Source organism: Octopus bimaculoides, chromosome 3 (assembly GCF_046866305.1).
Source record: "Octopus bimaculoides isolate indiv1 chromosome 3, ASM4686630v1, whole genome shotgun sequence".
NCBI classification, from domain to species: domain Eukaryota; kingdom Metazoa; phylum Mollusca; class Cephalopoda; order Octopoda; family Octopodidae; genus Octopus; species Octopus bimaculoides.
Genome location: NC_142930.1, coordinates 124,639,097 through 124,657,234, shown reverse-complemented (window position 1 = coordinate 124,657,234; position 18,138 = coordinate 124,639,097). Strand labels below are relative to the sequence as shown.

Below are 18,138 nucleotides of genomic sequence, written 5' to 3'. Positions count from 1 at the left end.
TGAAACAAAAAAAGCATCCAGACACACTGTAAAGTGGTTGGGGTTAGAGAGGGCATCCAGCCACGAAAACCCTGCCTAAACAGACAGTTGAGCAAGATACACTCTTTGAATCTGTTGGATTCTGCCAAACTGTCCAATGCATGCCTGCATAGATATTAAATGATGATGATGCACAAGTACCAGTTATACCTACTAAGTACCCGTTATACACTGGAGTCAATTCTGTTTGATTAAACTCTTTCCTACAATAATGGTCATGTATTTAACTAAATCAACATTTTTAATTGGAAACAAATTATATTCAATTCAAATGAAACTCTACAGTCTCTCTAAACCCAACTCTTTTATTAGGACTATTAAGTGGAAGCTCTTTATATGACATTAAAATTATAAAACCAAGTAACTTCGTTTCATAACACCTCAAATAAACCAGGTTTGTATAAGTGCTTCTCTCTAAATTGTAAATAGTCTCAAGTGTTAATAGACAGGATGAAATGTTTATAATAGACTTGAAAATGACTTTATCGGTACAGAGCTTGATCTATATCTTTAAAATGTGAACATAGCCACCTTGTTAGATGTTGAAATAGCTAAATCTTTAGAGCTCAGAATAACTACAATATCTTTAACCTATGAAATAGTTATGTTGTTAGATCCTAAAACAGCAGCTATAACATCTTTAGACTTTGAAATAGCAGATATATTTAGATTTCGATAGATTTAAAAGATGACTGTTTGGATAAATAAAAAGGTATTAATTAGAATGGTTAATATTCAGTTTGGAAGTTAATAACTGAGAGAAAGAAATAAGTTCCAGTGGAGTGAATGTCTATGGAGCAAGGAATGGGATATTTCTATGAAATGTTGTACTTCTTAACCTAGTTTACTGGGATTTTAGTGATAATTTTACTGAAAATGATAACACATCCTTAAATTCTTTCTTTCTTTTTCCGCTGTCATTCTTACAAAATACAAAGGAGATATATGTAAATCTATTTAACTCTTAGCTATATACAGTGTGGCAGGTAAATACTCCAATTTTTTCTTTATAAATGCTGAGACTAAGCAACCACAAGAAAACACCAGAGCAAGGAATTGAAACTACAATCTTTATATCTAATATTTATCTGTATAAAGACCTATCATAGTTGTTTATAAAGAATTTTGTCATTCATTTAAAGATATTGGTATTAAAGTATTATTTTGGCAGTAAATACACCTTAAGGTTATAAATTACCCATCAGTAAGCAAGGCAATGATTATAATTTGATGCTATTTGCTGCCTTCATTTCATTTACCAAATGGTACTAGTGTCGGAAAAGACAAGACAAAAATAGCATTATCAGGGTACCATTAATTTACCATCCACTATCATTGTAATAGATGGTACAAACCTAAATTATTAATTTGATATGACTTCATGAAAACCAGCTGTGACTCACAAGAGAATATAGCTGGGTAACATGTACCATGCTTTTGCAAATTGTTTTAGGTGCCTGTGTAATCATAAACATCACCTTGGATCTCTTATCTCTGAGCAGACAAATCACCAAAATCTAACAACTAAAAGGAGAGAGAGAGAGAGAGAGAGAGAGAGAGAGAGAGAGAGAGAGAAAGAGAGAGAGAGGGATGCACCAGCATTTTGCTGGTATTCATTTCAGTTGAATAGGCTTGAGCAACATAAAGTGACTTGCTCAAGGACATGATGCCATGGGTGGGATAGGAATTCAACCTGCAGCCTTATAATCAGGAGCTAAACACCTAAACCACTAAGCCATGTGCCTTTATATGCCTTCTTAGAACTTTATACATGAAGGAAGCTTGGGGTTAACTTTAGGTCAGTCTTTGTCAGACAAACCTATGATCAATGACATTACAAGCATGCCCATCCTTTATCTATTTCTTTGTTTTTTTTGTTCAAGACAAGGATTGCTTTATATAACAGTGAAGTGTGCTTTTGAGGGAGATTTGGCTATTATTTCTAGCAGATTCAGTGAACAGGTAGAGATTCCCTCATTGATTCATTCTGCTTTTTTAGCAAATACTGCAACACTTGGTAGTAAATTCATGTTGCTAGGAGTTACTGAGATTGAGGGTTGGGGTTACACGACAGATTTATATCAAGAGCCCCCATAATAATGTTAGAAAGTTATCAAGACAGAATAATTAAGATTAATAGAGATAATTTAATGGAACTGCCACCAAAGAATAGTAATTGTAATAAAAATATGTTTGTATAAATAGGAAATAAATATCTTGATCTTAAATTTTTATATATTCTGTTATGACAGGAAGCATTAAACTGAAAGCAGGCTTTGCAGATGTGAATCTAGATATTGGTTGGCGGTTAGGGAAGCAAAAAAACGCGTCATCACTGGTCCTGTTCTTGACTGATTGGTCAATTGTTCCGGATCAGTCTTATAGGCACCAGCAATTTGTTTTTCTGACTGCTCTGGAAACTAGCTCAAATGATGGTAACTTACCAGACCTGCGGAATGTTCGTACTCTTCCGAGCCACCGGAATCTATATCGTGGGAGTAGGTGGAGTCCACACTGAAACCACTCTGGTCAGTTTCAGGAGGTGGAGAGAGTAGTTTAGGGAGTTTGGATCTGGACTTATCTTTAAGCCTGGCACTGGGCGATTTCATCGTATATTTCGACTCTTGCCTCTCGAGTGTCTTCTTGTGGAGGTCTCCACTGAGAAGAGCATTGTCACTACCTTCAACATAGCGACCAATTGGAGTATACCAAGCACTGCTGTTGCTGCTTAAGTTACTAATACTGCTACTACTACCAGATTTTTGGTTAGTTGATGGTAATGAGTAGTCAATATTATGGTAGTCACTGGAAGATAGAGAATTTTGTTGACTAAACCCATCTCTACTAGCCTTGATGTTGCTGCTGTCAATGGGACTGAAATAATTAGAACAACTGTTAGTGCTCATGTCTCGGATGATAAAAGCTCGGCCGACATTGCTGGGATTGACATCGGAATGGTGCCTGCGAACGGGTTTTGTGTGCTCTTTCTTATTAATCATATCCATTGATTTCTTTATGGCTTGCATCCAGTTCTTCCGAAGCCCAGATGTCATTGCTGTTAGGACATATTCTCCATTTTGGTTCTGAAATTAACAAAAAAATCACAATATATATTTACATAAAAAATTCACACAAATATGTTATTAGATTAACATCCACTTTTCCATGCTTGCATGGGTTGGAATCTCACTCACTGACTCACTCTCTCTCTCTCTCACGCACACACACGTGTGTGTGTGGCTTGCTTCAAGTTTCATGCTTAGATCATGAAGTAAATGGATGAGTTTGAACAATGTACTCTGCATGCTCTGGCAATTCTTCAGGCAATGGTATGCAAGCCTGTCTGATTACAACACTATTTGAACATGAAACTTCAAATAGCTCAACTATGAATCCTATATTTAGTAAATGATAATTAACTCTTGAAGGATTGATTACTTTATTTGCTGATCCTATCAACCCCACCTCTTTCCAAGCAAGGCAATATTTCCCCATAAAATGTTTTTACAGAAGACTAGAAAAGAATGAGGTTTGGTGATGATGCTTGTTAATAATTGTGATGTCAGGACAAGAAGATACAAACACACAGGTGTGTGTGTATGTATATATATATATATATATATATATATATATATATATATATATGCACATACACACACGACAGGCTTCTTTCAGTTTCCATTTCCCAAATTCACTCACAAGCTCAGTCAGCATTGGGCTATGGTAGAAGATACTTGCTCAAGTTGCCACACAGTGGGACTGAACCCAAAACCATGTTGTTGGGAAGCAAACTTCTTAACCACACAGCTATACCTGCATCTTGTACCTTGTATAATGTAGTCGTAGATACACAATACCCAGAAAATGGGTATGGTGGGAAACCACTGATGGACTGTTTTATCTGTGCTGTTCTGGATTTAAGCCACAACCTGGTATACAAGACACAAGACCTTTCACAATGCTGCTAAACCAGAGCATTTTAGCAGAGAAATCTTAGTCCAAACTCTCAGATGAACTTCAAAATGTCTGACATGTTTTAGGACATAAATTTTTGGACACCGTGTCTAAATGACATAATTGTGTGGTTAACAGCTCAATCCAACAGAAGCATCTTGGGTAAGTGTCTTCTGCCATAAAAGTAGGAATGGCTGAAAAAAACTACTGAGTAAGCTAGGTGTGCAGCTATCATCACCACCACCTTCATTTTACATCTGCTTTCTATGTTAGCATGAGTTAGATGTGTAGTATCACAGTCCAAAATAGAGCATATTGAAAGTTGCTGTCCTTCCAGAGAAGTCAGAGGACCAGGTCTTGCATGTATTCTTTTACTTCTTTCAGTCATTTGACAGCAGCCATGCTGGAGCATCGACTCCAGGACTTATTCTTTGTAAGCCTAGTACTTATTCAATCGGTCTCTGTTGCCGAAAAGTTAAGGGGACAAACACAGACACACAAATACATTCATACATATATACATAAATATATATATACAAAACAAGCTTCTTTCAGTTTCCGTCTACCAAATCCACTCACAAGGCTTCAGTCAGCCCGAGACTCTAGTAGAAGACACTTGCCCAAGGTGCCACGTAGTAGAACTGAACCCTGAATCGTGATTGGAAAGCAAGCTTCTTACCAGACAGTCATTCCTGCACCTGATTCAATTTTTGGCTTAGTTTCTACAGCTGGAGGCTCCTCCAGTCACCAACCACTTTACAGAGTATACGAAGTGAATGAATTTATCATGGCACCAGCACAAGAGAGGTTGTCTTGTCCAAGCAAGACTAAAGAGTATTCTTTAGACTATATTGTTTCAGTTTGTTTGCTTGCTAGCATCAGCAAGTTCTCTCCTCTCCAACCAGACTAGCGTCTACTCTGTCCCGTGCTACCTCCATAATCTTTTCTTTTCCACAGAAGTAGGAAGAGAGTGAGAGAGGGGATAATGGAAGAAATAGGGATATGGGAAGGGGTATTTGGAGAGGGAGTGACAGCAATGAAGAAGGGAGGTAGTAAGAGGGGTGTTGAATATGGATGGCTGTAATGCTATCAATCTCTTGCTACACAAGCAGGAGAGAGAGAGAGAAGAGAGAAGGAAGAGAGAGAGAGAAAGAGGGAGAAAGAGAGAGAAAGAAAGAGAGAGAGAGAGAGAGAAAGAAAGAGAGAAAGAGAGAGCAACAGTAGGGCAGTACATTGATAGGAGAGGAGATAAAACATTAATGAAAAGAGGCAGAGAGCAGTAAATGGTTGGTCCACGTCACTCCATGAGGAACATATGGCCAGTTTCCAGGTTGCTCTGGTCTATATATATTTCTCCTTGGACGGGGCATGGCAGGATTCCTCATTTTCCCCATCTGAGTGGACTGGAGCAATGGGAAATTAAGTGCTCTGCTCAACAACACAATGCATCCCCAAGTCAAGGAATTGAAACCACAATCTTACAAAAGAAAGAGAGAGAGAGGGAGAGAAAGAGAAAAAGGGAGAGAGAAGTTGAGGGAGAGAGAGAGAGAGAGAGATTGAGGGAGAGAGAGAGAGAGAGAGATTGAGGGAGAGAGAGAGAGGAAGAGGGAGAGAGGTTGAGGGAGAGAGAAGAAGAGGGAGAGAGAGGAAGAGGGAGAGAGAGGAAGAGGGAGAGAGAGGAAGAGGGAGACAGTTATATGAGGATTCTTGGTAGGGAGATTGAATTAAAAAAATAGCATGAGTGGTGAGATGGGAGGTGGGGGGGGGGAGAAAGGAAAGAGACCTGTAGAAAACTGGAATTGAACCCTCTAAACAAAGCCAGTCCAGCCAACAGAGATGATGATGAGGAGGAGGATGCTCTGATGAAAAAAGATTATTAAACAGGATGCTTAGCTTACCTTGATGCAGAAACCATAGTTACGTGGGGCATTTGCCTCCACAACACTGTAGCAAGTCGACAAGTCTATTTTACCATCAACGAAACCCTTTTCTTCAGCTTTTGCATCTTTGAAATAGCGTAAAGAATTGGCATCTAAAACAAACCAGTGTTTCTTCCAGTCCTGCAGAGAACAGTCCAAGAAGAAGGAGAGAAAGAAAGAAAAATAAAAAGAGAGAGAATAAAGATTTTGAATGCGAGAAATCATTAAAAAGAAACAAAAAAAAAAAGGAAACAAAAAACACCAGGAAAATAACAATAGTAATAATGAAAAATTAAATTTCCCAAATAATAATAATAATAATCATGCAGCCATCACCATCTTGAGACAACAACCAACAAGAACAACAACTAGAAGAGCGAAAGAAACAATTGTGTAGCCAAAAGAGAGATGATTGTACAAACCTTCGTTGTAACACTGATCACCTTAATGTCGTTAATTAAGAGATGTAATCAGATTAGGAAATTAAGGAAGGTAAGATGAAGAAATACCTCGACTAGAAGATGGTTTTACAACAAAACCATTTTACCGATTGCAATTAAAATATAAATACAAGTGCAGGCATGACTGTGTGGTAAGAAGCTTGCTTCCCAACCACATGGTTCCAGGTTCAGTCCCACTGCATGGCACCATGGGCAAGAGTCTTCTACTATAGCCTCAGGCTGACCAATGCCTTGTGAGTGGATATGGTAGACAGAAACTGAAAGAAACCTGTGTGTGTGTGTCTCCACCATCGCTTGACAACTGTATTGGCATGTTTATGTCTCTGTAACTTAGCGGTTCGGCAAAAGAAACCAGTAGAATAAGCACTAGACTTGAGTACTAGAATAAGCACTGGGGTTGATTCATTTGACTAAAATTCAAGACAAGGCTCCAGCATGGCCACAGTCCACTGGCCGAAACAAGTAACAGATAGAAGGGTAATTTAGATTGAAATTTTCTTTTCAACTCTAGGCACAATTGCCTGAAAGTTCTGGGGAGGGGGGGGCAGTAGATTAGATCGACCCCATTACACAACTGGTACTTAATTTATCAACCCTGAAAGGATGAAAAGGCAAAATCAACCTCGGCGGAATTTGAACTCAGAATGTAAAGACAGATGAAATACTGCTAAGTATTTCGCCCGGCGTGCTAATGTTTCTGCCAGCTCGCTGCTTTCTAGATTGAAAATATTAAAATGAAACTAAAAGAGGAAAAGTAAAAATGGTTTTATACAAGAACCACCAAAATATAATTTGAATAAAGATTTGTTATGTAATTGTAGGTGCAGGTGAGACTGTGTAGGCAGCAGTATGGCCATGTAGCTGAGAAGTTTGCTCTCCAACCACATGGTTTCAAGTTCAATCCCATTGCCTGTATCTTCAACTATAGCACTGGGATGACCATAGTCTTGTGAGTTGATTTGGGAAAGGAAAGTTGAGAGATGACCATTGTGTGTGTGTGTGTGTGTGTGTGTGTGTGTGTGTGCATGCGAGTGAGTGAGTGCCTCCTTGTCTTGACATTGCATGATAGCTGTAAACAAGCATCACTGTCATACAAGCAGTGTCATTCAGTTCCTATTTCTGCATAAACATGTCTGGCCATGGCAAATATTACTTTGCTTGGAAACAGATGAAGGTTGGTAACAGGAAGGACATCCAGCTGTAGAAATTTTCTTCAATAAACTCCATCCATGCAAGTACAGAAAGGCGGATGTTAAAAAAAATTGAACCAAACTATTTTTGATATCAAAGAAAGGCATTTGAAGACCAAGAAATTATGTAAAATATGTAAGAGCGTGTGTGTGCGTGTGTGTGTGTGTGTGTGTGTGTGTGTGTGTGTGTGTGCATTGTTTAAATGACAAATTATTTTAGAGCCTATCTGGTTAATTTTAGTTAATACATTTATTTCAAAATTCATTTGTATCCAAGACCTATATAAACTCATATTCTAAAATGTTTGGAGTGCAACACACAAAAGTTTACCAGAAAAGGATATGAAACCAAATGACAAGAACATAAAAAAAATTTTTTCACAGAAGGAAACAACAACCCTATTTCTTGCCCTTTTCCTTCTCCATGAGCTATTCCAAAAATTACCAATCAAAGATCACACCTGTAGCACAAGACAGGTGTAATAGAAAAAATAAATTATCCTTAATTCTGCTGCTTCTATTGTTTTGTATTTGGTAAACTTCCTATTACTGAAGGAACTCACATTACCTTATCTATAACTAACAAGGAAACCAGAAAGTCAATATGAGAAGCTATCTGACATACAACAAGCTATTATAGTTTTTTTTTCAGGTGAGATTTGTGTCTGTCTCTCACCTGGTTAAGTCTGGAAACAAAAAAGAAGACATTGATAACAAAACTTTCAAAAGAATTCTCAAGAAATCTCGTGAGATAAAGACCATTTTACTACAAAGATCCTATTTCTTTTAACTTTGAAATCCAACATAAAGTAAAAACTGGCAATGCCAAGGATATTCCACCATTTTTAGAAATTTGAAAGAATTTGTAATATCCACTGCCAGACAATATTGCATGTGGATGTGCTTTGTGGCAATTTAACAAATAAATTGTTTAAAATAACAGATACATGACAAAGATGATTAGTGGAGGCCTTAGTATATGGTGCAAAGTGAGATGTGAGAGGTTTAAGTAGGTTCGGTGTGTCAGCGGACAATTCCAAAACACAAGCTGGGTTTGTCACAAGCTAACAAGTCAAATGCTGGTTAAGTAAGTAGAGTGGAAGGCACAGGTCCAAAACAGTGAGAAACATACAAAGAATTTAACAATTCCAACAGATAAGTTTGGTAGATCGTTTGATTAAAATTCTTGCTTTGGAAACTCTTGATTTCAGCTGTGGAATTTCATTGGTTAAGAAACTACATACAATCAAAATAACCTGATCTGAAGAGTAACTGAGGTAATTATCATGATACTAAAGATTGAATACGTTTCGGTCCTATCACATAGAGAGTGGCAGTGAGGTTAGGGTCTTAGATTTACCATCATTGTTTAATGTGCTTTCCTTACTGGCATGGCTCAGATAGTTTGACAGGAACTGATGAGCTAGGGGACTGTGCTGAGTTCCGATGTCTGTTTTGGTATGGTTTCTACAACTGGATGCCTTTCTTAAAGCCAGCCACCTTACAGAGTGTACTGGGTGCTTTTTTTCTGTAGCACCTATACTAGTGCAGTCATCAAGTAACCTGCACAATTAAGATCCTCATCAAATGAGTGGGACTACAGTAGAGAAGGGAGTGGCTTTATGTCAGGTGATGATCAAAGGAATCCCACCCGTTCCGTATATAGAAATTTACACTGAATACTTCCTCTCTAAAGGTGGCAGATATACTTTGAGGGATATTTAGCTGCCATATCTACCAGGTCAAGTGTATACACAGAAGTAGCCTAATTAGCAGGTTAAATATTAATTATGTATAGTTAAACTAATTAACGAAAGCATTATTGCCAATGGTCCTGTGATATTACAAAATAACTAAAATCTACTCGAGTCTAATTTCATTACCAAACCATTACTGACTTAATTAGTAAAGAGTCATTTTTTGTTACATCATTTGCATAAAATCAAATAAATCAGTGACAACGTATCATCTTTGGAAGTTAATTTTCGTGCCAAGAATGGTAACGATTCATTTTTCAAAAATTCCAACTAAGACCATAAAGTAATTATCCCCTTTTGACACCAACCTATCTGAGACCACCCCCTCATTCTACGATACAAACTTCCTGTTTAATGTGTGATTGAAATTAAAACTTTCCATCAAAATTTCATGTTTGTCTATAGGATTCCTGGCTCTCATGCAGCCCAGGTTCAATTCCTGGCATGGGAGTGCTATTTGGTCCACCTGACTGGCTCCTGTGCCATGACAATAAAAAGCACCATCCGAATGTGGCTGATGCCAGTACACCTGACAGGCCCCCATGCCTGTGGCATGTAAAAAGCACTATTTGAACGTGATCGATGCCAGGCCCACCCGACTGGCTCCTGTGTCGGTGGCACATAAAAAGCACCCACTGCACTCTCGGAGTGGTTGGTGTTAGGAAGAGTATCCAGCTGTAGAAACATTGCCAGATATGATTGGAACCTGGTGCAGCGGCTGGCTTTCCAGACCTCAGTCAAACCGTCCAACCCATGCTAGCATGGAAAACGGATGTTAAATGATGTTTATGTTCCAGATACCAGCTTAAAAATGACAAAGTTATTTCATTAAGTTCTTTATTATTTTTAACAAATTGAAACAAATACAGTGTATTTAAACAAAAACATAGTAACTAAGTGGTTAATATATCTTAAAAACATAATTACATTTAGATCTAACTTCCTTTGCAAACTAAACTGCACAAAGTTTTCAACACAGGTCTCAAGTAACTAATATGGTAAACAAATCTAACAATTCTTTAAAACTGGTAAAAATATAAACCACCTCAGCACACTTGCCTTTAGGAGAAACTAACTTTATTCAGACAGGTTACTTTAAGAATTAAGCCTTAATTTATTTTTCATATAAAACCAACAGGATTTGAAATGAATCTTTCTGTAATTGTCATTGATTACGCTGGAACCAATTACAATGTTTCTCTTGTGCTGTACCAACCAAATTATGTACTTTTTTTTTACATGCAGCATGCCAACAATCTGCCATAATTGCTTATTTTAACCATCTCACATCTTGTATTATTATCATTGTGGGGTTCTTACCATTGATAGTCAGGGTGGTCCTGGGTTTGCAGGGTTCCTTGGCTGGCCCTAGTTGGAGGCTCTCCAGTAACATCTATTTATATATTGTGTATACTGTTGATACTTTTAGTCTCATTTCTTCCCACCAAATTTTTTTACCCTTCATGCAACCCCACCTCAACTGTACCCTGTTTTTGTAATGTCTCCCTCGTTGATGCCCCTGTGACACATAAAATCATTATTATTATAACCCTCTCACATCCCATATAATTACCATTATTTTATATTTTGGAATTGGTGAACAATAGCATTACTAGTTACAGGTTTTCAATGAACTAATCAGTGATAAGGGAGTGTTTCTAAGTTAGTGCAGAACAAATATCACAAGGAGTTTCATTTGGAAAGCATCAGTTTGATGTGATCCTTAAATAGGTCCTTGAGTATAAAAATATTTCCAAACTGAAAAATTTTTTAATTTAGAGATAAGTAAAAAGATGAAACAGCTCCATTGAAGAAACTTATGAGAATAACCCAAATGTAACAAACATTATCTTAAAAATATCAACACACAAAGAGTCCATCCTATGTCAGCATCTTTGTGAAAAACCCATCACACATACACCCTAAACTGGGTGCTACAATAAGAGTGCATCTCTCTACATCCCAGCACTCTCTCTCTCTCTCTCTTTGTTGTCCTAACATCATTTCTCCCAGCTAAAGACTATCCCACACATTTTCCTCTCAGTTTAGGTTTTAGGGTTATTATAATCGAGGTATGGATTCACATTTCCTAAAGAAACATTTTCTGAGGAATTGGCCAATATATATTTTCTATGGGTAAATTATTTTCAATAATCTTCGCCATAATTTTCTATATCATGGTCATTTTTAGATTAGCTTTTTCTATTTTGACAAGGGTTACATGAGATTTATCAAGGTAACTTTTCTAGGACCAACTCTTTCTTGTTTCCATGTAAGGTGCTATTTCCTTAGATCCTTTGAATGACAAACCATTCAGCAGCCATACATGAATCTGTATCACATTTTGAAAGCAGAGAGAGAATGGGCAATTGGAGCTTCAAAGAGATTAAAAAGTGGACATCTCAACTCTATCACAGAAGTATCTACTGTTCAATCTCTCCCTCTCTTTGAAATGTGAGCAGCTATACAGCTCCTCTACAATAATCTGTTACTCTTCATTTTTTGCATACTTTAACCTATAATCTCTTACTATCGAGCCCGTCCCCATCTCTTGGGGTTCATAGTCTTGCAAGCTGAGGATGTCTTAATTGGTGCTGGTGGCACAAAAAATGTACCTAGTAGATGCTATAAAGTGGCTGACATTAAGATGGGCATCCAGCCATAGAAACCATGCCAAAGCTGATGGTGGAGAACAATGTAACCCTTGGCCCTGTCGGAGCTTGTCAAACCATCCAACCTATGTCAGCATGAAACAGGGATGTTAAATTTTGATGATGCAACAATATGAAGAGAATGGAATCACACACACACAAACACACACACATGCACATTTACAGTTTTCTATTAATTCTACTCACATGGCATTGGTCAGCCTGAAGTTACAAAACTGATGTAGAAAAACATTTGCCTAAGATGCTTGGCAGTAGGAACAAGCTTAAAACCATTTAGTTGTGAAATTAACACCTTAACATTTGGTCATGCCTGCCTCGTTTTTAATTTTAGTATTTTTCATCCTGTTATTAATTCTGAATATATTTTATCTGAATTTCTTTGAGGTGAAGAAGCAGAAGTTTGGAAGAAAGGAAAAGAGATTCCATAATGAGATAATAAAAACAATGAACTAATAAATAGCAGGGAAGAGGAGAGGATGTATTCAATAGAGTGAAAATGACCAAAAAACTGTGTTTGCAAAGTGAAGAGGACTGTGCGATTGTGGCATGAAGATGGGGAGAGTAACAGGGAGGGGAGGAGAAGAAAATCGAGAGGATTTTAGATATTTTGGATCTATTGTTGATAACATGGAAAGATTGTCTTTCCATTTTCAGTAGAACAGTTGTCCCAAGCAAAGTTCCACATTCCAGTTGATTTACAGATTTCTTGAGTAACAGGCATTGGTGAAAAACGAAACAGATTTTTCAAGGAAGAAAAACTTAAATTTAAGTATGTGTATTATTCAGACCATAATTAACTAAAGCTTGAAGCCATTACAAACTAGAATATCTTATCAATTGAATAAATTCTATCAAATGTATTGAGTCTTTTGTGTTCTCAGTGGTACATTCACTCACACAATTACACTCGTATATCTATGCATTCATTCAAACACACACACACACTATCTAATGAAAACATTTGAGATAACAATGACTGTGACAAATCAGAGAGAAAGAACATTACTTGTCATCATTTAACATCCATGTTCCATACTGGCATTATTATTATTGTTATTATTATTATCATCATTATTATTATTATTATGGCCGGGTTCCAACCAGGGCCATGGATGGACAGATCAACAGGATCCAATTGGTCTGAAAGCTATGTTGTGCTTCAGTGTCTGCTTTGGCATGGTTTCTATAGATGAATGTCTTTCCTAACATCACACACTTTACAGTATGGACTTTGTGCTTCTTTTTACACATTAACCAGCACTAGTGAGGTTGCCATGTAACTTGCAAGACTGAACCTTGAAGGGGCAGTCTTATGCTAGGAGATGAAGGGTTAAATTATGAGAGAAGGGGCCAGAAGAAAAAGTTTCTTGTTATAGAAGAGCTATTCTTATTTGTAAAGGCTGGGTGAGAGTGATCAGGTCAGGTGGACAGTGAAGTGAATGGAAGTTTCAAGAATATTCTTCTTCATTTGTTCTTTTAAATTAACAAAGATCTAAAATTTAAACAACAATTACCACATTAAACTTAATTAAAATTATGCTATATATTCCAGAACAAATCCAGATAAATTAGATTAAAAAATTATCAGATGTGAAAATATTAAAAATACAATATTCAGCAGAATATTCAGGTGAAATGATTGAAATTAATTTTACCAAAAGAAGATAAAATATTGGCTTTAATGAACAGAAAAAAGATTTGCAGAAATTGTAACCATAACAACCAAAAACTAAAGAACAGCTTTAAAGCAAACTGTAGACAACAGAGTTTTATACCCTAATTGTGTTTGTATGTGTGTGCATGTGCGTAACTCTGAATTCAGTACAGAAAGCAAATATATGTTGTTTGAGTAGAGGAGTTGACATCTCTTATTTGTAATAGCTTTTCTCTATTTATTCAATTGAAGAAAGAAATAGTTTTGACCCTCTCGGGATAATTACAGTAGAAGAAATGCCTGCAGGTAGTGAACATTTTTTAGACAGTAAGGTGTCGCCAGAAAATCTCATCTTTGACAATACTAAGGTGCTAATAATTAATAATAATAATAATTCTAAATTTGACGCTAGGTCAGTAATTGAGCGGGAGGCAGCAAGTTGATTACATCAGTCCCAGTAATTGACTGGTACTTTATTTCATCGACCCCCCCCCCCCACCCAAGGCTTAAAAGGCAACGCTGACCTTGGCAGATTTTGAAGTCAGAACATAAACAGGTAGAAGGAATGTAGCTAAGGATTTTGCCAGCTTGTCGCCACCTTACCAATAATAATCATAATGATTTCAAATTTAAGCTGCAAGGGCAGCTTGGGGAAGGGGATTAAGTCATTTACATCAACCCCAGTGCATAACTGGTACTTATTTCATCGACCCCGAAAGGATGAAAGGCAAAGTCGACCTCGGCAGAATTTGAACTCAAAACGAATAATAATAATGGTTTCAAATTTTGGTGTGGAAGGGATTCAGTTGATTACTGTGAGCCCAGTGCTGGCATTTATTTTATAAATCTTGAAAGAATGAAAAGTAAAGCTGACCACAGCAAAAATGCAATCAAAATGTAAAGGGCAGAAAATGCGCCGCTAAGCATTTTATCTGATGCTCTAATGGTTCTACCAGCTTGCTACCTTTATAATAATAATAATAATAATAATAATAATAATAATAATAATAATAATAATAATAATAATCCTCTCTACAATGGGCATAATTTTGGAGGTGCTAAGTCAATTACATTAACCCCAGTACACAACTGGTACTTCTTTTATGGATTTATATATAAATATATATTATTTTAATATATTTATATATAAATATATATATATATTTTAATATATTTATATATAAATATATAGATTATTTTAATATATATATATACACACAGTAATCCCTTGACTATTGCAGGTGTTACATTCCATGAAAATCTGTGAAGTAGAAACAGTACTGTACTGTATATTTTTTTAAATCATTTTTATAATTTGTATATTTTATTATAAATGCAAAACACTACAGAGGAATCGATGTAAACTTAAATAATAAACCACAATATGGTGAGGGATTACTGTTCTACTTTAATATATTTGTATATATATATTATCTTGATATATTTATATATAAGCAGCTTTATTATACTATGTACCAGTTACTATATATTTTAATATGTCTTGTGTACTGTTTCCATGGTGTGTGTTTTGTCAGGTATGAACACTTCCTAGATACCCCTCAGCAATCTCGTTAACGTTTCCTGTCTGCACTCCCTCCACACACCTGCCTTTTTTTTTTTTTGTTAGAGATAACTAGTAAAGGAAAAGTGCAAAATGAGCACCCCCCCCCTCGTCAGGACAACAGTATGTGAGTGAGGTGATGTAAGAGGAGTGGGGTTGGGATGTATTTGAGAGCTGGGTAGGAGAAGGGTAACAAATGGATTTTTGAGCATGGGATGAAGTTATACCCTCAGCCCAAGTTCAGAGACACTGAAATTGTAAAGAGAATAAGGAACTGAACGTGTGTGTGTGTAATGGGTTCAAATTTTGGCACAAGGCCAGCAATTTTAGGGATAGAGTTATAGTTGAGTATATTGGTCCCTAGCACTCAACTGGTACTTATTTTATCCACTCCAAAAGGATGAAAGGAAAAGTTGATCTGAGTGGCATTTGAACTCAGAATATAAAAAAGAAACTGGCACTGCCACTTACGGCGATGAAGGTTCCAGTTGATCTGATTAACAGAACAGCTTGCTTATGAGATTAACATACAAGTGGCTGAGCGCTTCAGACATTCATGCCCCTTTAGATACTCCTCAGGGAGATTCAGTGTGACACAGAGTATGACAAGGCTGGCCCTTGAAATACAGGTACTACTCATTTTTTGCCAGCTGAGTGGACTGGAGTAAAGTGAAATAAAGTGTCTTGCTCAAGGACAAAACATGCCACCAGGAATCAAGCTCGTGATCCTATGATTGCGAGTCGAATACCTGAACCATTAAGCCATGTGCCTTCACGACTCAGTACAGATGGCCAGAAGAAATGCTGCTAAGCATGTTGTCTGTTGTGTGCTAAGGATTCAGCCAGCTTGCAGTTTTAGTGGGTGTGTAGTGTGTGTGTGTGTGTGTTAAGGCTTTTTGCTTCAAATGCACATATGCAACAAAATGGGGGAAAAAATAAACCAATAAAATAAAGATATAATATAAAAAATAAAACAAAAAGCAGATGAAACAGAGAAAGAATTTGGCATTGGTAAGCAATGACAGTCAAAGAATACTGCAACTAGAAATACTTCTACAACTAAACACGAACAGCAGAATTCTATGAAGATTTCCTTTTTAGATTTACTATCTGTGAATTCTTAAAGCTTGACGTCATTACAAGTTTTGCTAAGAACTTTTCTAAATATGGCAGTTTAAAGGAATTTTAAAGCTTTCTATTTTTGTTTTTGCTTTTATTTATCTACTTTTTCTTTGCTAAAAAGAGTTCACAAGTTTCTTGGATTGAGGTAATGAAAACACCTCCTCCCATACAAAGGCGGCAGCAATAACAGTTACAACAACAACACTATTTCCAGTATGTAATGGAAAATATGAATTACTTGGTAAGCCATGCTTCAAATGAGGCAAGCAAAACAATTATTATTATTATTATTATTATTGTCATTATTATTAATACTAAAAAGCCTAGGAAGCTTACTACATCATAAGACATTATATGGAAGCCTAAAAAAAAAGAAGTAAAATATGACAGCCATAGTAGAACCAATAAGAGGAAGAGAATAAGGAGGAAGAGGAGGAGGCAGAAGAGAAATCATTAAGACAGATGTAATAGTGCAAGGCTGTTATTTACTGAATTTAGAAGAATTCTTTTTTTTTTTTCCGAAGAAAATCAACAAACCAAAAAATATTTAAGATCACACAAACGGCAAGCTTAGTTGTATTTTTCTTACCATTTTTAAATTGGAGGAAAATTTATAAAGTAAACATCAGACAATCTTGAAAGATGGAAATATAGTTTTTTTTTTATAAATCAGTACATAATCTAAGTTTTATAATAAAACAGTATTCATATATTTATACTTTAGTGTATATGACATTTAAAAAAAAATTTTAATTTTAATAAATACAAATTAAAAAACAAAATGGAAGAAAAAAAATTATTAAAAAAGGAAAAATTAATTTAAATATTTAATAGATTTAGAAAAGTTTATAGACTGTTCAAGAAGATACAGTAATAATAGATCCTGGCTTGATGCCAAATAAATGTCATAACTATTGTAGGATTAAATAATAATAATAATAATGGCACAAAATCAGCAATTTGAAAGGGTGGATAAGTCAAAATACATTGACCCAATCTTCAAATGGTATTGATTTTATTAATCCTGAAAGGATGAAAGGCAAAGTCACACTCAAAAGGAATTTGAAGTCAGAAGGTAAAGAACTGGAAGAAACACTTAAGCATTTTGCTTGATATGCTAACAATTCTCCCAGCTCACTGCCATTTTAAGCTATAATTTTTTTTTTTTCTATTATAAATACAAGGTCTGAAATTTGGTGGGAGTTGGCAAGGTGATAACATTGACCCCAAAACAAAAAAAAAAAGGGCAAAGTCAACCCCAGCAGAATTTGAACCCAGAATGTAAAGAGCTGGAAGAAAAGTTGCTTAGCATTTTGTCCAGTGTGGTAACGAACCTGCCAGCTTGTTGCCTTAATAACGATAATTCTTTCTACCATTGACACAAGGCCTGCATTTCAGGAGTGTGTTAGTTGATTTCAGTGACTCCAGTGCTTGACTAGAAGTTACCTTTACCAACCCCAACAGCATAAAAGGCAACAACAACCATGGCAGGCTTTGAACCCGGAATCTAAAGTCAAAAGAAATGCCACTAAACATTTTGTCTGGCATGCTTAATGATTCTGCTAGCTTGCCGCTATTAATAATAACGATTTCAAATTTTGGAACGTGGCCAGTAATTTTGGAGGAAAGGACTAGTTGATTACATTGACCTCAATGCTCAACAGTGCCCATTTTATCAACTCCCACAAGGATGAAAGGCAAAGTTGAATCTGGCACAATTTGAACTTGGAAGGCAAAGGCAGATGAAATGTCAAGCATTTTGCCCAGTGGGAAAATTTTGTCAGCTCACCACTACTATTAATAAATAAT

General features: G+C 36.3%; 1 protein-coding gene across 12 annotated transcripts in view; it reads right to left on the bottom strand.

Annotated features, from left to right (window-relative positions):
- LOC106876527 (uncharacterized) overlaps nt 1-18,138 on the bottom strand; it is a 257,790-nt gene that overhangs the window by 42,179 nt on the left and 197,473 nt on the right. For 8 of the 12 annotated variants that reach the window (XM_089349612.1, XM_089349613.1, XM_089349614.1 and 5 more), the window contains 2 exons: nt 5,892-6,053; nt 2,484-3,122 (listed from right to left, as the gene is read on the bottom strand). The exons of 2 other annotated variants lie outside the window; for them this stretch is intronic. In XM_089349612.1, the coding sequence (XP_089205738.1) occupies nt 2,484-3,122; nt 5,892-6,053 (801 nt within the window). The remainder of the gene's footprint in view (nt 1-2,483; nt 3,123-5,891; nt 6,054-18,138) is intronic. 2 more of the 12 variants (XM_089349616.1, XM_089349615.1) reach the window with 1 other exon arrangement.